Source organism: Salmo trutta, chromosome 8 (genome assembly GCF_901001165.1).
Source record: "Salmo trutta chromosome 8, fSalTru1.1, whole genome shotgun sequence".
Lineage (NCBI taxonomy): Eukaryota > Metazoa > Chordata > Actinopteri > Salmoniformes > Salmonidae > Salmo > Salmo trutta.
In genome coordinates, this window is record NC_042964.1 from 44,996,632 (window position 1) to 45,018,757 (window position 22,126).

Consider the following 22,126-nt stretch of genomic DNA (forward strand, 5'->3'; position numbering starts at 1 on the left):
GCAACATCTCAAGACATCGGTCAGGAAGTTAAAGCTTGGTCGCTAATGGGTCTTCCAAATGGACAATGACCCCAAGCATACTTCCAAAGTTGTGGCAAAATGGCTTAAGGACAACAAAGTCAAGGTGTTGGAGTGGCCACAAAGCCCTGACCTCAATCCCATAGAAAATTTGTCTGCAGAACTGAAAAGGTGTGTGCGAGCAAGGAGGCCTACAAACCTGACTCAGTTACACCAGCTCTGTCAGGAGGAATGGGCCAAAATTCACCCAATTTATTGTGGGAAGCTTGTGAAAGGCTACCTGAAACGTTTGCCCCAAGTTAAACAATTTAAAGGCAATGCTATCAAATACTAATTGAGTGTATGTAAACTTCTGATCCACTGAGAATGTGATGAAAGAAATAAAAGCTGAAATAAATCATTCTCTCTATGGATTATTCTGACGTTTCACATTCTTAAAATAGTGGTGATCCTAACTGACCTAAGACAGAGAATTTTTACTAGGATTAAATGTCATGAATTGTGAAAAACTGAGTTTAAATGTATTTGGCTAAGGTGCATGTAAACTTCCGACTTCAACTGTATGTGGCATCATTGACCTTTAAGTAGGCCATAGTCTTTCAACACAGACTTCATGGGAGCGGTTCAAATAAGTATTTTCTCGGAACACTTATCACGGCTTCCATCAATCACAGCTTTACCCAAAGCAACGACATACAGTACAGTATAGCTATCCACATTGAGATCCAAGTTCACTCAACTGGCCATCTTGCATTGTTATCTTGTAATGTTGAATCAAAATCAGCTTCCGACATGATGTCGGTTTCTCTATGTGTATTGCAGATCATTTTACCGCCATGTTGGAGCCCAACAGACTTTCAGGTTGAGCAGAAAAAACACTGCAATTGGTTTCAGTTGTGGGATTGTCTATAATCTATATTTGCAGTATGACTGTCCTGCAGGATTCTATAGACTGCAGCTCAGTAGAAGTGTACCACCTGGAAGCCTCTGAGGCAGTGGAAGGCTTTTGCGTCCAGGTGGCCCAGGTCTATGAGGTTGTGCTCCAGCTGCACCAGCACCAGGCTGCTGAGGCCGGGGTCTGAACCCCCCCAGCAGAAGGCATCGCGGGGCACTGAGTGGATCTTGTTGTGTGTGAGTGCCACTGAGTGTAGCCCCCGGGGCAGCTGCCTGGGTACCTGGCTCAGGGCGTTGTGACACAGGTCCAGTTGGTGCAGGACGGGCAGCACCCTGAAGGCCCCCGAGGCCACCCTTGCTATCTTGTTCCTGGCCAGGCCCAGGTGCTCCAAGTGGGGGAGGTGGAGGAAGGAGGCTTTGCCCACGGAGGAGATGAGGTTGCCCTCCAGGTTGAGGGTTTTGAGGGAAGAGGGGAGGTGGCGGGGTACCTTCTTGAGCTGGTTGCCCTCTAAGTTGAGGCTCTCCAGGTGGGTGGCGTTGACGAGGGACTCCCTGAGCAGGCCATGGTTGGTTAGCCGGTTAACGCTCAGATCCAGAATCACCAGCTCTGAGGTACCCATAAAGGCCTCCCCTGGGAACTTCTGGATAAGGTTGCCACGGAGGTACAACTCCCTGATAGATAGCGGTAAGCCCAGAGGCACCGAGGCCAGCCGGTTGCGGTCCAGGCTGAGGGTGCGCAGGCTGCCCAGAGGTGAGAGCACACTGGTGGGGAGAGTATTGTTCCCATTCCCCAGGCTGTTGTTGCTGAGGCTGAGGACCAGCAGGCTGGGGCAGTGGGCCCAGGCCCCCTCCGACATCACGTTCAGCCGGTTGTTATCCAGACGCAACTCTTCCAGGGAGGCAGGCAGGTCTGTGGGCACACTCTCCAGTAGGTTCCAGTCCAGGTAGAGCCGCCTCAGGGCCAGGATGCCCTCGAAGGCCCCCTCGATGGAGCCGTCTGTCAGCCGGTTGTTGCTGAGCACCAGGAACTCCATGGACAGGTACTCATTGAGCAGGTCCAGCTGAATGCTGTCGATGCGGTTGTTCATCAGGAGGACGTAGCGGGAGTTATAAGGGATGCCGTACGGAACCTTCTCCACCCCCTTGTCGGAACACTGGACCACTCTGGGAAAGGGGACAATAGAAAACATTGGAGTAATGAATGTGGACCTGTAAAGATGCATTCATTATGCACGCAACAAACATTACTGTACAAAATGGTTTGGGTGATTAAATAAGACTGTGACAATATGGAAATAGCATAATGATCAAATATAATTAATTACAAATGGGCAATAGTACGCCTGATTTAGTCAGAGAACATCTCACCGTCCATAGCAGGCACACTCCGGGGGACAGTAGTTGTCTTTGAAGTAGGGGAAGTACGCCGGATTTGTGCCCTCCTTCTTCTCCTGTTTTGTCTCTTTGGTTTTGTTGTCCTTTTTCAGAGGTTTACCTTTCCTCTCATTTATTTTGTCTTTCTTTTGATGTTTCCCTGTCTTTGTCTTGAAACTCTTGGTGGTCTGTGTCAGCTTCATTGTGTGTTTTGGCACGGCTGGTTTGGCTGTAGGTTTTGTCTGTTGTGTTTTGGGTGTACGTTTTGTCTGTAGTGTTTTGTGTGTAGGTTTTGCCTGTAGTGTTTGGGGTGTAGGTTTTGTCAGTTGTGTTTCAAGTGTAGGTTTGGTCTGTTGTGTTTTGGGTGTATGGTTTGTCTGTTGTGTTTTGGGTGTGGAGTTTGTCTGTACCGTCACTTTGAGTTTGGCTGTTGGTTTTGTCATCTCTTTTGGTTTGGCTGTAGGTTGCGGTTCCTTGGCTGTAGGTTTTGTCCTCTCTTTTGGTTTGGCTGTAGGTTGCAGTTCCTTTGCTGTAGGTTTTGTCCTCTCTTTTGGTTTGGCTGTAGGTTGCAGTTCCTTGGCTGTTGGTTTTGCTTGTTTTGGTTTGGCTGTAGACTTTAGCTGCTTGACTGTATTTTTTGTCTCTTTGAGAAAGACAATGCTGGTCCTCTCAGTCTGATTGTGGTTGATTGAAACCTTGATAATTGGGACAACATTGACCTCCATTGCCTGCGAAATAAAACTCTCCCACTCCCTGAGGTTGGTCTGGGGGCTGTCAGTCACACTCTGAACCATAATGAGCTCACTGTCCACCAATAAGATGGCCTCTTCTGCCTCTGGAGCCGGGTCTTGGATATGACTGGCAGGTTGAGCGAGAGCATGAGTGGCAGACTCTGGAACTTGAGAGGGGGTAGAGGGTGTAACTGGTGGAGGGCCATGTTGAGTGGCAGGTGGAGGAGTGACATCATAAAGTGGAACAGGCATAGCTGCAGGGGGAGGGGACATGGGTTCGTTGATAGCTTGATTGACAGGTTGAGTGTCCATTGCTTTTTCTACAGGAGAGGAGGAAGTGCTGGTTGGAGAGGGGAGGTCTATGTGTGTAACGACTAAGTAGTCTCCCTCGCTTTGATCTACACTGGGTTCTTTAACTTCCCCAACTATCAGGTCTTCCTCTCGTTTATCCTCTCCTCCATATACTCTCTGTTCCTTACCATCTCTCTCCTCATCATCTGATCTAATCCCTTCTTCATGTCTCCCCTCTCCATTATCTCTTCTCTCCTCCTCCTTTTCATCTTCCTCATCAGCTTCTATCTCCCAATTTTCAAATCTCTTTTTCTCTCTGTAATCAAGCCCTCCAACCAGCGTTCTCTCTTCCTCCATCCCTTGCTCTTCCTCATGGCCCTCCTGCTCTGCTGCCCCCTTCTCCTCCTCTATTCTCCACTTCTCAGAGTCAGTCTCTGGAGTTAGTCCTTCCTCGCTCCTCCCCTCTTCCTCCCTCCTCTCTTCAGGGTGGGTTGCAGTGAGTTCTTCACCCTCCTCTTTGTCTGCTGTTGGGGTCTCCCTCAGTCTCTCAGGTCTCCAGTCTGACCAGGGATCTGTTTCTCTGACCGAGTCTTCTATGCGGATCATTTCCACTCCTAGACACACACAGCACTATCTTAGTATTGACACTCAAGATTAGGCATCGCTACAAAATTACAGACAATGTGGGCCATATTGACAGAGATTTTACAAAGTTTGCAGTTGTTATTTTCATAAAAGAATAGAAGCATAATAAAATAAAACCACTTCTTACAGTACTTTGAATGAATTACCAAAATTTGGCAAATGTCTCCGGTTCTATTCAAACCTGTGACTAGGTTGCCTGAATAAGTCTGGGATATGACTTGGTTTGTTTAAAAAAAACATTATTCCTATGCAGTGTGGAAACATCTGAATTCAAGTGTACTTAGGTTCCTTTGCTGCACACATACATACATACATACATACATACATACATACATACATACATACATACATACATACATATGATGCATTTTCCAAACTGATCAGACAATTAGGAGGATCAGAAAATTAAGCTATTGTAAATTAGAAATTGTTGAATTAGTTTTTCAAGTTTGTGAATGTAAAATCAGTGTGTAGATCCTGTGGATGATGAAAGTTCATAGGCACTTACTGGGCTGAAGTACAAATGATTGAAGAGGAACTATCAGGAGCCAGAGTAGCAGAGTGAGTTCTTCCATGGTCTTCTATCTTAAAGACAAGAACCTTAGTCCAACAACTTAAGAGACAGTATCATGTATAACAACAACAGTTTCTAATTGAGTCTCTCCTATTTTGTTATCAAAAGCAGCAAAAAAATAAACTATCTGAAATTAACTTTATAGATCTTCCCACTAGCACAAGTGAGTTTTCAAAAATGATTTTCATGGGCCTTTTCTGTCTAGAATGCATTGCAAGAGCAAAAGGTAACTACTATAGATAAGGCAGGTGTCCTCTTAATGTCCAACATAGATCTCGAGTAATAGAGCAGGTAGTATCTGAAGTTCTATCTATTAGATGTATGGGTGTCAGTCTTGCTTACCTGCTGTGCCCTTAGACGTCAGAGCCAATATCATGCATCTGTGTATGTTGTCCAGTGGGAGTCATACCAAACTCTCTCAATGCAAGGAGAAAAGCTGCTGAACCAAGCAGTCTTCTAGGAATGAGGACCCCCAAATAGTATGACATGACACACACACACACACACACACACACACACACACACACACACACACACACACACACACACACACACACACACACACACACACACACACACACACACACACACACCGACTAAACTGGGGGCTAATGGGTGACTTTAATGACCTATTTAAGAGTCCCCTCTCTGTGGGGAGTTTTCACACACACACTCCGGGCCGGGAGCCGGCAGCGGGTAATGACTCTGAATACTCATATCTCAAAGGGAATTTTCACACCGACCCTCCAGGATAGTGGAATCTGGGAAGATCAATAGCAGGAAAGGTTAAAAAAAAAACGTGAGATGAGGGGGTCAATGTATGGATGGGAGGTCAAAGGGGAGAGGTGGTTTTAGAGGGGATTCTGTTTGCCCTTGTTCCAGAGGGGCATTAGCAGCCCGGCGGATGACACCGTGGTGGCAAGTGGCTCCGGGGGAATTGCCTGACCTTTGACCCATAGCGGTTGCATTGATAGTACATTGGGTTAGGGGAGAGGGGGGTAGGTTGAGTCATTTGTTAAATTTAACTTGGCAAGTCAGTTAGGAACAAATTCTTATTTACAATGACGGCCTACACCGGCCAACCCTGGACAACGCTGGGCCAACAGTATTCTTTCTACAAAGATACAGGTATCTACATATATTTCAGGATGTTGTGTTTCCCTGGAAATAATCAGATTTCATGTAAACATAACAGGTTTGAAAACATAGCTTGTCCAACCAAAGTGGTCTCTTGGCACAACTTATCCCAGATATAAAGTAAGTTGAGCATAGGGACGGGGTAAGTTGAGCAGCCTTGGGGTAAGTGGGTGATGGTGTCCTGTGACAGTGGGTGATAGTTGAATTCATGGAATGGGGTTGTGGTATATTGTAGATCTTAAATGTATGCCTACATTCAGATATAGATTTTTCTGTTCAATATAACTTACCCTTCTATTTCTTGACCAGTTGTCTGGGACAGGGGTGTTATTTCGATGTACCAATTCGTAGGCAAGCTCTCTGCATTTGAGGCTACTTAGTGAGATGTTTGATATGTTTATCAAGCTCAGACTCCATGTCATCAGATAAGACCTTGTGTGGCTCTGTTAATCTGTCATAGCCTCTCTTTCACACAGGTTCATGTTTTGTTTTCTTTTTAGTCAATGTACCTCTTCAATGTAATTCAGTCTATTTTTCATCTCTTGCTGCTGCTCAAATGGACTTCTTCCCTTCTCTCACTTCCTTGGCTGCTCTCTCAAGAACCTCAAGGGGGGGCTAGACCCCTGCTTGTTTTACGTTTGTATACACAGGGCATGATGATGTCTGCTCTGTAACAAGAAACATGCACTCAAGTCCACATGCATGACACATTGCATACTGGGCATAAAACTGACTAAATGTAATCATTATTTATATGGGATATGGTGGCCATTGGCTCAACTTACTCCAAGGCAAACATTTTGACTATATTAGCCCACACAGCTACAAGGATGCAATTTCGTGCTAGGTTTAAGACATCCTATTGCAGCTTATAGAGACCCTAACTGATGTACAAAACAATCTTAAAAATATCTACTTTGGTTTAGATACAAGCATCGTGAAACCCATAACACAGGGATCATCAGCTAGATTCAGCAGTGGGCATATTTTTTATTGAGCGGATTGTCGGTGGGCCGGAACATAATTACAAATAATTTGCAGACTGCAAATTGACTGCAAGAAGCCCAAGCAGATATAATGTTTGACTAAAACATAATCATTTCAAACCTTGCTTACATTTGCATACGACCACGTCATTCTATTGTGCATGGGAATAATTGGGAACAGACTTCTTACATTAAAATCACTTGGATCTGATTTCCTGGGGGGGAAAACATTTTTATGCTCAGAAAACTTGGGGTGCCAAATAAAACCACAGCCATTTGGGGAACCCTGCTATAACACAATCAATTAATTAGACTTTGTGAAAAACAGTTTTTTGGAGCTAACTTTTCTATGTGGTTTCTTCCTTCACAGACTCCATGAAATGATGAACTCTTCCTACATTTTTGGTCACATGATTCATTTTGTTTTTGTTTTCCCAGAAAAAAGGGGTTGCTCAACTTACCCTTTGGATCAACTTACCCCACTTTCCCCTACAGTGTTCTTTTGTTCCACAATGTTCAGACTTCAAAGTAGGGCCTACCCTGGTCTCCATACATTGGTTAGTGTTTTAAGTTTGATGTCTGGCCAAAATGTATACTGTATCTTCCTTTAAAACCTATATTTGGACGCCATGTTTTCAGCAAAGACTCGTCAAAATAGATATTTCCCATTAAATGTACATCTCATGTTGTGTGGCATTCAAAACATCTAATGTCTTGAGAAAACAGGATTTATCCGATGTCTACATTTTTCTGTTTGGAAGAGAACAGCTGTACTGTAGTAAAAAACAGGAAGTAAAATAGAGACATTCTGCTGGGTCTTATTCATTGGGGCACACCGAAGTAAAACATTTTGCAACGGACAATGAAAACGGCTTCTTATTGCAGTGTTTCACTCCTCTCTTTTAGCCACTCCTTATTCTCGGCGTTCGTAACCTTGGTGTTTCTCATCTATCATCTACAGTGTAGTAAACGGAGCCAAACATTCCCGAAGGATTTATCGGAATAGTTTGTTTTCAACACGATATGGGTTGGGAAAGGTTTATGAACGTTGAACAATTTCACAATTCAGTTCAGTATAACTTGTGTACAGATTTGTGATCGTACAGCACAAACAATGGCCTGTTGTTTACAAGCAACAGAGCTGGGGATGGTTAGAAACACACATTCATACACGTACATAGACGTGCGCCACACACACACTTGTTACAGCATTACATCACTACCTAGTGATGAACTCTTGCTACATTTTTGGTCACATGATTCATTTTGTTTTTGGTTTCCCAGAAAAAAGGGGTTGCTCAACTTATCCTTTGGATCAACTTACCCCACTTTCCCCTACAGTGTTCTACCTAGTGATGTAATGTGTGTTAATAAACTGCTAGCCCACACAGTGTTAATAAACTGTGTTAATAAACTGCTTTCTAGTCTGATCACTTGTCTAATCGCCTGAGTATCACACAGTAAAGTAAAGAGAATCCTGTTAATTCACTGTTTAGGAGTTACTGTAAGACCCTGGGACCAGTGGCCTGTCCTTGCATTGCTGACGTGCTCCTTCAGAGACTCCAAATAAAACCCAGCTGTCACCGTCTAACTAGAGAATTACAATACCCACTGTCCCAATAAATAACACAGAGACACAGTAACAGAGACTGATAGATAAACAAAACAGTATTATATGAAGGATTAGATGGATGGAGGGAGGGAGGGAGGGAAAATGGCATGCTGGGATATGGACTGTATAGACAGTGTGTAAGGTCACCTAGACTACCTGGCCTAATGACTCCTTGCTGTCCACCTGGTCGTGCTGCTGCTCCAGTTTCAAATGTTCTGCCTGTGGCTATGGAACCCTAATCTGTTCACCGGACGTGCTACCTGTCCCAGACCTGCTGTTTTCAACTCTCTTGAGTTGATCCGCTATGAAAAGCCAACTGACATTTACTCCTGAGGTGCTGACCTGTTGCACCCTCGACAACCACTGTGATTATTATTATTTGACCCTGTTGGTCATCTATGAACATTTGAACATCTTGGCCATGTTCTGTTATAATCTCCATCCGGCACAGCCAGAAGAGGACTGGCCACACCTCATAGCCAAATCAAATCAAATCAAATTGTATTGGTCAAATACACATGGTTAGCAGATGTTAATGCGAGTGTAGCGAAATGCTTCTAGTTTCGACTGTGCAGTAATATCTAACAAGTAATCTAACAATTTCACAACTACCTTATACACACAAGTGTAAAGGAGTTAATAACAATATGTACATATAAATAGATGGATGACAAATGCCGGTTTGCCTGAGGCTGATGCCGTGCAGGTGTTTGTACACATGCATATACACACACTCTCATTCAAATAAACACATACAAGAACACACACATACATGTAATAGTGCCAGACATGCACACAAACATATACGGTTGGCATTGCTGTTATGATTTCAGTTGTCCTTGATGTCCTTTGTTTTAAATGTATTATATATATATATATATATATATATATAAAAAATGGCATTGTTGTTTGCTGTTTTCTTCTATCTTTTCCTTTTTTCTCTTTAGTTCATTCTCTTGGTTGTTAGTGCATTGGGGGGTTCTTGGGGGTGGGGAATGGATAATTCTTTTTTATTCCGGGGGGGACTGTGGGCGGGGTCTCGAATGGTTGAGGGACAGCTATTTGGGAACTGTGGGGGGGATCTTGGAGAGTTCGGGTTTCACAAGATTGTGATCATGAAAAAGGAAACTATGACATATATTTTATATCACTATCATGCACACGCACCCTCAGGATGGCTCTGTTGCGGAAAGACTGATACATGTTTGATTGTGTCTTGATGCTGTATTTGTCCTTCATGTTCTAATACTTTAATGTTACCCCTTCCTTGTGTTTTTTGTAATAAATAATTATTTAAAAAAAATGTTTTAACTAAAAATATATGGATGATGACTATATGGATGGCCGTGCGGCATAGGCAAGGTATAGGTATAGAGTACAGTATATACATATGAAATGAGTAATGTAGGGTATGTAAACATTATATAAAGTGGCATTGTTTAAAGTCACTAGTGATTTATTACATCCAATTTTTAATTATTAAGTGGCTAGAGATTTGAGTCAGTATGTTGGCAGCAGCCACTTAATGTTAGTGATGGCTGTTTAACAGTCTGATGGCCTTGAGATAGAAGCTGTTTTTCAGTCTCTCGGTCCCAGCTTTGATGCACCTGTACTGACCTCACCTTCTGGATGATAGCGAGGTGAACAGGCAGTGGCTCGGGTGGTTGTTGTCCTTGATGATCTTTTTGGCCTTCCTGTGACATCGGGTGGTGTAGGTGTCCTGGAGGGCAGGTGGTTTGCCCCCAGTGATGCGTTGTGCAGACCTCACTACCCTCTGGAGAGCCCTGCGGTTATGGGCGGAGCAGCTGCCGTACCAGGCGGTGATACAGCCTGACAGGATGCTCTCGATTGTGCATCTGTAAAAGTTTGTGAGTGTTTTTGGTGACAAGCCATATTTCTTCAGCCTGCTGAGGTTGAAGAGGCGCTGTTGTGCCTTCTTCACCACGCTGTCTGTGTGGGTGGACCATTTCAGTTTGTCTGTGATGTGTACGCCGAGGAACTTAAAACTTTCTACCTTCTCCACTGCTGCCCCGATGTGGATAGGGGGTTTCGTTGACGTTGTTTTGTTGACGTTGAGTGTGAGGTTATTTTCCTGACACCACACTCCGAGAGCCCTCACCTACTCCCTGTCGGCTGTCTCGTCGTTGTTGGTAATCAAGCCTACCACTGTAGTGTCGTCTGCAAACTTGATGATTGAATTGGAGGCGTGCATGGCCATGCAGTCGTGGGTGAACAGGGAGTACAGGAGAAGGCTGAGAACGCACCCTTGTGGGGCCCCAGTGTTGAGGATCAGAGTGAAGATGTTGTTTCCTACCCTCACCACCTGGGGGCGGCCCGTCAGAAAGTCCAGGATCCAGTTGCACAGGGTGGGGTCGAGACCCAGTTACATCATGTACATCTCCAGTGATAACTGTGACAGTCTGGATTACATCATGTACATCTCCAGTGATAACTGTGACAGTCTGAGTTACATCATGTATGTCTCCAGTGATAACTGTGACAGTCTGAGTTACATCATGTACATCTCCAATGATAACTGTGACAGTCTGAGTTACATCATGTACATCTACAATGATAACTGTGACAGTCTGGCTTACATCATGTACATCTCCAGTGATAACTGTGACAGTCTGAGTTACATCATGTACATCTCCAGTGATAACTGTGACAGTCTGAGTTACATCATGTACATCTCCAGTGATAACTGTGACAGTCTGGCTTACATCATGTATGTCTCCAGTGATAACTGTGACAGTCTGAGTTACATCATGTACATCTCCAGTGATAACTGTGACAGTCTGAGTTACATCATGTACATCTCCAGTGATAACTGTGACAGTCTGAGTTACATCATGTACATCTCCAGTGATAACTGTGACAGTCTGAGTTACATCATGTACATCTCCAGTGATAACTGTGACAGTCTGAGTTACATCATGTACATCTCCAGTGATAACTGTGACAGTCTGAGTTACATCATGTAAGTCTCCCGTTAGGATTCAGACCTCAATATAGACCAGGGCTGTTCAACCCTGGTCCTGGAGGGCCAAAACACTTCTGGTTTTTGTTTCTACCTGGTATTTAATTGCACTCACTTGGTGTCCCAGGTCTGAATTAGTCCCTGATTGGAAGGAGAGGAGGAAAACCAGAAGTTTGACAGCCCTGATATATAAATTCAAATGAATTTATTGGCGCCATCTGGTGGTCAAGGTACACATTTGACCTTTGACCTCATGGTTTACAATAATAGACCGATGATCACGTGGGAATGGAATATGACAATGAAATGAGCCCAAACAAAATGTATTTAAAGTTTCACTGAGGATAGAAAATGATCAATGAATCAGACACAGCATTTCAAACGGCAACAACAAGGCCTTATCCAGAGCTGTACATGTACAAAAAAAACACGTGGGGGCGCTAAAGGACCACAAACGAGACCACAGGTTGCCTTGATAACAGTCTGTGTTGCATAATATTACATAAGCATAAAAATCACTGCTGAGAATTAATAGATTGTTTACCACATCATATGTCCTGAAAGATGAAACTGAGGAATACATTAAAATATGAATAACTAATTACACCATCTGGAACCAAATCATAACCGAGCTGTTTGAAATACAGTGTGAGTGTGTGTGTGCGTGAGTGTGTGTGTGCGTGAGTGTGTGTGTGCGTGCGTGCGTGTGCATGAGTATGTGTGTGTGAGAGAGTGTGTGCGGACCATAATCAAACAACATAACAGAGATTGCCGTCTGTCGTTGGCACTTTTGGCTGTACTCCTTGTTTCCCCACGGCGGTGACGTAATGCCGCGGACCTGTGAGGGTGACTGGTAGATGAGTAAAAAGCGACAGAGTGGTGGAGGAGGAGAGACCTGTGAGGGTGAGTGGTAGATGAGTAAAAAGCGACAGAGTGGTGGAGGAGGAGAGACCTCTGAGGTTGAGTGGTAGATGAGTAAAAAGCGACAGAGTGTGGTGGAGGAGGAGAGACCTGTGAGGGTGAGTGGTAGATGAGTAAAAAGCGACAGAGTGGTGGAGGAGGAGAGACCTGTGAGGGTGAGTGGTAGATGAGTAAAAAGCGACAGAGTGGTGGAGGAGGAGAGACCTGTGAGGGTGACTGGTAGATGAGTAAAAAGCGACAGAGTGGTGGAGGAGGAGAGACCTGTGAGGGTGAGTGGTAGATGAGTAAAAATCGACAGAGTGGTGGAGGAGGAGAGACCTGTGAGGGTGAGTGGTAGATGAGTAAAAGCGACAGAGTGGTGGAGGAGGAGAGACCTGTGAGGGTGAGTGGTAGATGAGTAAAAAGCGACAGAGTGGTGGAGGAGGAGAGACCTGTGAGGTTGAGTGGTAGATGAGTAAAAAGCGACAGAGTGGTGGAGGAGGAGAGACCTGTGAGGGTTAGTGGTAGATGAGTAAAAAGCGACAGAGTGGTGGAGGAGGAGAGACCTGTGAGGTTGAGTGGTAGATGAGTAAAAAGCGACAGAGTGGTGGAGGAGGAGAGACCTGTGAGGGTGAGTGGTAGATGAGTAAAAAGCGACAGAGTGGTGGAGGAGGAGAGACCTGTGAGGGTGAGTGGTAGATGAGTAAAAAGCGACAGAGTGTGGTGGAGGAGGAGAGACCTGTGAGGGTGAGTGGTAGATGAGTAAAAAGCGACAGAGTGGTGGAGGAGGAGAGACCTGTGAGGGTGAGTGGTAGCTGAGTAAAAAGCGACAGAGTGGTGGAGGAGGAGAGACCTGTGAGGGTGACTGGTAGATGAGTAAAAAGCGACAGAGTGGTGGAGGAGGAGAGACCTGTGAGGGTGAGTGGTAGATGAGTAAAAATCGACAGAGTGGTGGAGGAGGAGAGACCTGTGAGGGTGAGTGGTAGATGAGTAAAAAGCGACAGAGTGGTGGAGGAGGAGAGACCTGTGAGGGTGAGTGGTAGATGAGTAAAAAGCGACAGAGTGTGGTGGAGGAGGAGAGACCTGTGAGGGTGAGTGGTAGATGAGTAAAAAGCGACAGAGTGGTGGAGGAGGAGAGACCTGTGAGGGTTAGTGGTAGATGAGTAAAAAGCGACAGAGTGGTGGAGGAGGAGAGACCTGTGAGGTTGAGTGGTAGATGAGTAAAAAGCGACAGAGTGGTGGAGGAGGAGAGACCTGTGAGGGTGAGTGGTAGATGAGTAAAAAGCGACAGAGTGGTGGAGGAGGAGAGACCTGTGAGGGTGAGTGGTAGATGAGTAAAAAGCGACAGAGTGTGGTGGAGGAGGAGAGACCTGTGAGGGTGAGTGGTAGATGAGTAAAAAGCGACAGAGTGTGGTGGAGGAGGAGAGACCTGTGAGGGTGAGTGGTAGATGAGTAAAAAGCGACAGAGTGGTGGAGGAGGAGAGACCCGTGAGGGTGAGTGGTAGATGAGTAAAAAGCGACAGAGTGGTGGAGGAGGAGAGACCTGTGAGGTTGAGTGGTAGATGAGTAAAAAGCGACAGAGTTGTGGAGGAGGAGAGACCTGTGAGGGTGAGTGGTAGATGAGTAAAAAGCGACAGAGTGGTGGAGGAGGAGAGACCCGTGAGGGTGAGTGGTAGATGAGTAAAAAGCGACAGAGTGTGGTGGAGGAGGAGAGACCTCTGAGGTTGAGTGGTAGATGAGTAAAAAGCGACAGAGTGTGGTGGAGGAGGAGAGACCTGTGAGTTTGAGTGGTAGATGAGTAAAAAGCGACAGAGTGTGGTGGAGGAGGAGAGACCTGTGAGGGTGAGTGGTAGATGAGTAAAAAGCGACAGAGTGGTGGAGGAGGAGAGACCTGTGAGGTTGAGTGGTAGATGAGTAAAAAGCGACAGTGTGGTGGAGGAGGAGAGACCTGTGAGGGTGAGTGGTAGATGAGTAAAAAGCGACAGAGTGGTGGAGGAGGAGAGACCTGTGAGGGTGAGTGGTAGATGAGTAAAAAGCGACAGAGTGGTGGAGGAGGAGAGACCTGTGAGGGTGAGTGGTAGGTGAGTAAAAAGCGACAGAGTGGTGGAGGAGGAGAGACCTGTGAGGGTGAGTGGTAGATGAGTAAAAAGCGACAGAGTGGTGGAGGAGGAGAGACCTGTGAGGGTGAGTGGTAGATGAGTAAAAAGCGACAGAGTGGTGGAGGAGGAGAGTCAGTAGGACACAGCACGGTGTCTCAGAGGGCACCTGTTTATTATCATGAGGAAAAGTTACAATAAACAGCTCAGAATGTGTGTGCACTGTGTTTGTGCGTGTGTGTGTGTTTGTGTGTGTGTGTGTGTGTGTAACTCAAGGTTAGATGTTTCACACACACAAATCCATCTAGTGTGAACACTGACAGTGTCTCTCTTGTTCTTATGGTTTGACTGTCTGTCCCACTCCCATATCTGTCCCAATCTTCCCCACAGTCCTGCTATTGTTCCTCAGTATGCCCAGTTGCCTTGGCAGATGGCCACTAGTCATGCTAGTTGTCTGGTCTCTCACCCACGTCCCAAAGACCTCTCCAGTGGATCTCTGTGAGATGTGATATCTCTGGTGAGACCACTCTAGTGGATCTCTGTGAGATATGATATCTCTGGTGAGACATCTACTCCTGGAAGATATGCGTTGTGTGCTTTTCACCAAGAGAGCTGGGTCGGGGTTAGGTGAGTGGCTTCGCAGAGCGGTGCAGAAATTGGAGCCCTGATCAATCATTTCACACTGTGGGGGCTAAGTGTGTGAGAGTGAGAGTGTATGTGTGTGTGTCTGTGTTTGTGTCTGTGTCTGTGTGTCTGTGTGCCAAGTGCACATTAGGTGTGCACTGTGTGTGGGTGCTTCACGCAGGTAAACCCAATCAATCATGCTGTAATAGCCTCTCTCTCTCTCTCTCTGTGTGTGTGTGTGTGTGTGTGTGTGTGTGTGTGTGTGTGTGTGTGTGTGTGTGTGTGTGTGTGTGTGTGTGTGTGTGTGTGTGTGTGTGTGTGTGTGTGTGTGTGTGTGTGTGTGTGTGTGTGTGTGTGTGTGTGTGTGTGTGTGCATGTGCACATTCTTAGCTTGCAGGCAACTAAAAAGTAGACATGTATACTAGGGCACAGTGGCCTCGGTGGTATAAATGTATTGACATCTCCATTGACAGCCCTGCCCTGGGGTTTAGGATTCATACAGTATTCACTTATTCTAACTGGAGCAAACATCAATGTGACCTGTCCTAGGGGCAGAGAGTACAGAAGAGAGACAGTCAGAGAGAGAGAAGAAAGGACAGGAGCATAGAGAGATGACTGAACATAAAGAGAGAAAAATAAAAAATAGAGAGGGGGTAAGAGAGAGACAGAGACACAGAGAGAGAAAGAGCGAGACAGAGAGAGCGAGATAGAGACAAGGAGAGAGAGAGAGGAACAGAGAGAGAGAGAGAGAGAGAGAGAGAGAGAGAGAGAGAGAGAGAGAGAGAGAGCGCTCTCGACACACCCATCTGCTCGTGGTCTCTCTGCTGGTGGAAGCAGTGGCGGGGGGTCATGGGGCAAAGGTTAAAGGTGATAGACAGACGATTGATTTACTGAGGCAGCGTCCTAGTCTAGCTGTATGTAGATCCCTGGCTAACACAGAGTACAAAGCCATATACTTTAAATCAAATCAAATATTATACCCATGAACTGTACTTCCAAATCTCCCACTATCAGGTCCTGTACCAGGGGTTTGTAACTCTATTGAGATAAGACTGGAGAAAAATGACATTTTTTTTATTTTTGACCGTACAGTATGTTTATCTGCAACCCTGAGGAAATCCAAAGTAAATATTGAATAGTTTGTGTTTAGCCCTGCAGTCGGGGAGTACATCAGTTAAGAGCTGTTAATGTGTGACTGAGGTAGTTGGTTATTCTTTGCACAAGTGGTGGAGAAAAATACCAAACTACCCTTAATGATTCTGTGCTACAATAAAACCTATTTCAATACGTTTTAATAACCAAGTTTCAGGGATTAGTCATATAAACCACGTTCTTTTTTTACATCTAAGAATATGAAGTTCAAGAAACAATGGATCCATACTACATCTCAATTCAAACATTCTCTTGATGCGTGAGAAGAACATTTGTTCTGGTTTTTAGATTGAATAGTTTCAAACAGAGTGCTATTTAACCTCTAACACCCACTGCGATGAAAAGAAAACATGTACGCCCTGGAATGACTGTCTCTCTCAGTGTGTGCGCATGTGTGTGTGTACACTGCACTTTGGGGCTCTGACACGATTTAGTTTGTGTGATCATCCAAATATTTCTTCTGATCCATCTTTACAGAGAGAAAGAGAGAGAGAGAGAGGGAGAGAGAGAGAGAGAGAGAGAGAGAGAGAGAGAGAAAGAGAGAGACTGGGACCTAGTAGTACAGAAGACTAGAGCTCTGCTGTCTCTGCCCAGAATATCATAGAGGATATTAAACCAGTGGTTTTGTTTTATTAGGAGGCCCTGTGTCAGAGTTCATTGGCTGAGGGCCTTTGGAAGAGAATGAGGATGGGGCGACGATGGCGGGAGGGGTATGGGAAGAAGACAAGGAGTGGTTAGAGCGTTGGACTAGTAACCGAAAGGTTGCAAGATTGAATCCCCGAGCTGACAAGGTACAAATCGGTCGTTCTGCCACTTAACAAGGCAGTTAATCCACTGTTCCTAGGCCGTCATTGAAAATAAGAATTTGTTCTTAACTGACTTGCCTAGTTAAATAAAGGTAAAATAAAACATTTTATAAAAAGTTGACGCGTAGCGAGTTGACGCGTAGCTAGTTGACGGATAGCTAGTTGACGGATAGCTAGTTGATGTATTGCTAGTAGTATTTTAGATTCTTCAAAGTAGCCACCCTTTGCCTTGATGACAGCTTTGCACACTCTTGGCATTCTCTCAACCAGCATCATGAGGTAGTCACCTGGCATGCACTTCAATTAACAGGTCTGCCTTGTTAAAAGTACATTTGTGGATGTGACGTCTTCGCTGAGTTCTTAAAGGTACCGGCTTTCTTACAAGACCTAAGCTTCATTTGAGGATGACTTCTCATTACCAGCGGGCCAGTCAACTCCATACAAACATCATGTTAACGGGTTAGCATGGAAGAGACACAGAGACAAAAACAAGGTCAGGAGCTCTTTAACAGTGGCCCGGAGAGGACACAAAGATTGGTTGTTGGTGATGATGTAAGAGGTTGTGCAAGAGGATGGAGAAAGAGGTCATTAAGCTGTGGCAGAGTGTACAGGTGGGAACCAAATCGCTTGTAGCATCAACATTCGCTTAAGCATCACCAACTGGGGTACGATGGAGAGTGGAGAGTCAATCTCTCTCTTTTTTTATAGTTTTTCTTTTTATCACACGCTGTCCAACTACAGTATATCTGTCCTTGGTTGTGAGAGGAGCCAGATTCAGTTAAAGTGTGTGTGTGTGTGTGTGCGTGTGTGTGTGTGCGTGACAGACGTGCTGTGAGAGACTTATCTCTCTAATTGAGCGCTCGTGAGGATTAGACACACAGGCGTTGTATTGATTCACCCCCACACTCACACACACACACACACACATTATCACCTTATGGGAAAAAAACAGGACTTGTCACTCAAAGCTGCATAATGGTATTCTTTGTGAGAAGTCTTTATTGACAAAAAAATCCTCAATAACTTACACAATGTTATACAATTAAGCGCAATACAATACTGTAGAAAAACCTGATTAAAAAGCATTCATTTGATGAAGGTCTACATTTTCTTCAATCCATTGTCCCCATGGAAGGCTACTTCTCACGTAACATTAAATGGAACATATGTGGACGTTCCTTTGTGAAAGTGTGTATGTGTGTGTGTTCAGCTGGTTATCGGTAGCCTGACCTTATAAAGCCCAACGTGACGCATTCAGCACAGCACCATCCAATCAATCAACTGCTCCCGGTCCATCCATCCCTCTATCCACCCACAGCTCCCGCTCTCCATCCATCCCTTATCCACCCACACCTCCTGCTCTCCATCCATCCCTCTATTCACCCACTCCTCCCGCTCTCCATCCATCCCTCTATCCACCCACACCTCCCGCTCTCCATCCATCCCTCTATCCACCCACACCTCCCGCTCTCCATCCATCCCTCTATCCACCCATACCTCCCGCTCTCCATCCATCCCTCTATCCACCCACAGCTCCCGCTCTCCATCCATCCCTTATCCACCCACACCTCCTGCTCTCCATCCATCCCTCTATCCACCCACTCCTCCCGCTCTCCATCCATCCCTCTATCCACCCACACCTCCCACTCTCCATCCATCCCTCTATCCACCCACACCTCCCGCTCTCCATCCATCCCTGATCCACCCACAGCTCCCGCTCTCCATCCATCCCTCGATCCACCCACACCTCCCGCTCTCCATCCATCCCTCTATCCACCCACACCTCCCGCTCTCCATCCATCCCTCTATCCACCCACACCTCCCGCTCTCCATCCATCACTCTATCCACCCACTCCTCCCGCTCTCCATCCATCCCTCTATCCACCCACACCTCCCGCTCTCCATCCATCCCTCTATCCACCCACTCCTCCCGCTCTCCATCCATCCCTCTATCCACCCACACCTCCCGCTCTCCATCCATCCCTCTATCCACCCACACCTCCCGCTCTCCATCCATCCCTCTATCCACCCACAGCTCCCGCTCTCCATCCATCCCTGATCCACCCACACCTCCCGCTCTCCATCCATCCCTCTATCCACCCACACCTCCCGCTCTCCATCCATCCCTCTATCCACCCACACCTCCCGCTCTCCATCCATCCCTCTATCCACCCACACCTCCCGCTCTCCATCCATCCCTCTATCCACCCACACCTCCCGCTCTCCATCCATCCCTCTATCCACCCACACCTCCCGCTCTCCATCCATCCCTCTATCCACCCACACCTCCCGATCTCCATCCATCCCTCTATCCACCCACACCTCCCGCTCTCCATCCATCCCTCTATCCACCCACACCTCCCGCTCTCCATCCATCCATCCCTCTATCCACCCACACCTCCCGCTCTCCATCCATCCCTCTATCCACCCACACCTCCCGCTCTCCATCCATCCATCCCTCTATCCACCCACACCTCCCGCTCTCCATCCATCCATCACTCGATCCACCCACACCTCCCGCTCTCCATCCATCCCTCTATCCACCTACACCTCCCGCTCTCCATCCATCCCTCTATCCACCCACACCTCCCGCTCTCCATCCATCCCTCTATCCACCCACTCCTCCCGCTCTCCATCCATCCCTCTATCCACCCACACCTCCCGCTCTCCATCCATCCCTCTATCCACCCACAGCTCCCGCTCTCCATCCATCCCTCTATCCACCCACACCTCCCACTCTCCATCCATTCCTCCCTCCAGCCATCCCTACACATCCCTCTCTTCATCCATCCCTCTATCCACCTACACCTCCCGCTCTCCATCCATTCTTCCATCCCTACACCCTCCCTCTCTCCATCCATCCCTCCATCCATCCCTCCCTCCATCCCTACAACTCCCTCTCTCTATCCATCCCTCCACCTCCCTCTCTCCATCCCTTCCTCCATCCATCTCTACACCCTTCTATCTCCATCCATCCCTCCCTCCATCCCTACAACTCCCTCTCTCTATCCATCCCTCCACCTCCCTCTCTCCATCCCTTCCTCCATCCATCCCTACACCCTTCTATCTCCATCCATCCCTCCCTCCATCCCTCCACCTCCCGCTCTCCATCCATCCCTGATCCACCCACAGCTCCCGCTCTCCATCCATCCCTCTATCCACCCACACCTCCCGCTCTCCATCCATCCCTCTATCCACCCACACCTCCCGCTCTCCATCCATCCCTCTATCCACCCACACCTCCCGCTCTCCATCCATCACTCTATCCACCCACTCCTCCCGCTCTCCATCCATCCCTCTATCCACCCACACCTCCCGCTCTCCATCCATCCCTCTATCCACCCACTCCTCCCGCTCTCCATCCATCCCTCTATCCACCCACACCTCCCGCTCTCCATCCATCCCTCTATCCACCCACACCTCCCGTTCTCCATCCATCACTCTATCCACCCACAGCTCCCGCTCTCCATCCATCCCTGATCCACCCACACCTCCCGCTCTCCATCCATCCCTCTATCCACCCACACCTCCCGCTCTCCATCCATCCCTTTATCCACCCACACCTCCCGCTCTCCATCCATCCCTCTATCCACCCACACCTCCCGCTCTCCATCCATCCCTCTATCCACCCACACCTCCCGATCTCCATCCATCCCTCTATCCACCCACACCTCCCGCTCTCCATCCATCCCTCTATCCACCCACACCTCCCGCTCTCCATCCATCCCTCTATCCACCCACACCTCCCGCTCTCCATCCATCCCTCTATCCACCCACACCTCCCGATCTCCATCCATCCCTCTATCCACCCACACCTCCCGCTCTCCATCCATCCCTCTATCCACCCACACCTCCCGCTCTCCATCCATCCATCCCTCTATCCACCCACACCTCCCGCTCTCCATCCATCCATCCCTCTATCCACCCACACCTCCCGCTCTCCATCCATCCCTCTATCCACCCACACCTCCCGCTCTCCATCCATCCATCCCTCTATCCACCCACACCTCCCGCTCTCCATCCATCCATCCCTCTATCCACCCACACCTCCCGCTCTCCATCCATCCCTCTATCCACCCACACCCTACACCCTCCCTCTCTCCATCCATCCCTCTATCCACCCACACCCTACACCCTCCCTCTCTCCATCCATCCCTCCATCCATCCCTCCCTCCATCCCTACAACTCCCTCTCTCTATCCATCCCTCCACCTCCCTCTCTCCATCCCTTCCTCCATCCATCTCTACACCCTTCTATCTCCATCCATCCCTCCCTCCATCCCTACAACTCCCTCTCTCTATCCATCCCTCCACCTCCCTCTCTCCATCCCTTCCTCCATCCATCCCTACACCCTTCTATCTCCATCCATCCCTCCCTCCATCCCTCCACCTCCCGCTCTCCATCCATCCCTGATCCACCCACAGCTCCCGCTCTCCATCCATCCCTCTATCCACCCACACCTCCCGCTCTCCATCCATCCCTCTATCCACCCACACCTCCCGCTCTCCATCCATCCCTCTATTCACCCACACCTCCCGCTCTCCATCCATCACTCTATCCACCCACTCCTCCCGCTCTCCATCCATCCCTCTATCCACCCACACCTCCCGCTCTCCATCCATCCCTCTATCCACCCACTCCTCCCGCTCTCCATCCATCCCTCTATCCACCCACACCTCCCGCTCTCCATCCATCCCTCTATCCACCCACACCTCCCGCTCTCCATCCATCACTCTATCCACCCACAGCTCCCGCTCTCCATCCATCCCTGATCCACCCACACCTCCCGCTCTCCATCCATCCCTCTATCCACCCACACCTCCCGCTCTCCATCCATCCCTTTATCCACCCACACCTCCCGCTCTCCATCCATCCCTCTATCCACCCACACCTCCCGCTCTCCATCCATCCCTCTATCCACCCACACCTCCCGATCTCCATCCATCCCTCTATCCACCCACACCTCCCGCTCTCCATCCATCCCTCTATCCACCCACACCTCCCGCTCTCCATCCATCCCTCTATCCACCCACACCTCCCGCTCTCCATCCATCCCTCTATCCACCCACACCTCCCGATCTCCATCCATCCCTCTATCCACCCACACCTCCCGCTCTCCATCCATCCCTCTATCCACCCACACCTCCCGCTCTCCATCCATCCATCCCTCTATCCACCCACACCTCCCGCTCTCCATCCATCCATCCCTCTATCCACCCACACCTCCCGCTCTCCATCCATCCCTCTATCCACCCACGTCTCCCGCTCTCCATCCATCCATCCCTCTATCCACCCACACCTCCCGC

The 22,126-nt window shown here is 47.7% G+C and overlaps 2 protein-coding genes across 2 annotated transcripts; both read right to left on the reverse strand.

Moving 5' to 3' along the window:
* Positions 1 to 842: 842 nt before the first annotated feature.
* Positions 843 to 3,008, reverse strand: LOC115199090 (decorin). The gene is made up of 2 exons (XM_029761645.1): positions 2,281 to 3,008; positions 843 to 2,076 (listed from the first exon to the last, which is right to left on the reverse strand). Exons 1-2 carry the CDS (start codon positions 2,727 to 2,729, stop codon positions 978 to 980), a joined length of 1,548 nt encoding a protein of 515 aa, XP_029617505.1. The 5' UTR covers positions 2,730 to 3,008; the 3' UTR covers positions 843 to 977.
* Positions 3,009 to 3,064: 56 nt separating this feature from the next.
* On the reverse strand, positions 3,065 to 4,655 carry LOC115197985 (cilia- and flagella-associated protein 251-like). Its single transcript, XM_029759642.1, has 3 exons — positions 4,462 to 4,655; positions 3,444 to 3,922; positions 3,065 to 3,271 (listed from the first exon to the last, which is right to left on the reverse strand). Exons 1-3 carry the CDS (start codon positions 4,526 to 4,528, stop codon positions 3,065 to 3,067), a joined length of 753 nt encoding a protein of 250 aa, XP_029615502.1. The 5' UTR covers positions 4,529 to 4,655.
* Positions 4,656 to 22,126: the final 17,471 nt, after the last annotated feature.

Excerpts from the sequence above, each read along its gene's own strand:
- LOC115197985 (XM_029759642.1), bottom strand. The coding sequence starts at position 4,528 with ATGGAAGAACTCACTCTGCTACTCTGGCTCCTGATAGTTCCTCTTCAA. Across the intron at positions 3,923-4,461 it reads ATCATTTGTACTTCAGCCCA|GAGTGGAAATGATCCGCATA; the intron begins GTAAGTGCCTAT and ends GTGTGTGTCTAG. Across the intron at positions 3,272-3,443 it reads AACGAGAGGAAGACCTGATA|CTATGCCTGTTCCACTTTAT; the intron begins GTTGGGGAAGTT and ends CTCCCCCTGCAG.
- LOC115199090 (XM_029761645.1), bottom strand. The coding sequence starts at position 2,729 with ATGACAAAACCAACAGCCAAACTCAAAGTGACGGTACAGACAAACTCC. Across the intron at positions 2,077-2,280 it reads GAGTGTGCCTGCTATGGACG|AGTGGTCCAGTGTTCCGACA; the intron begins GTGAGATGTTCT and ends CCCCTTTCCCAG.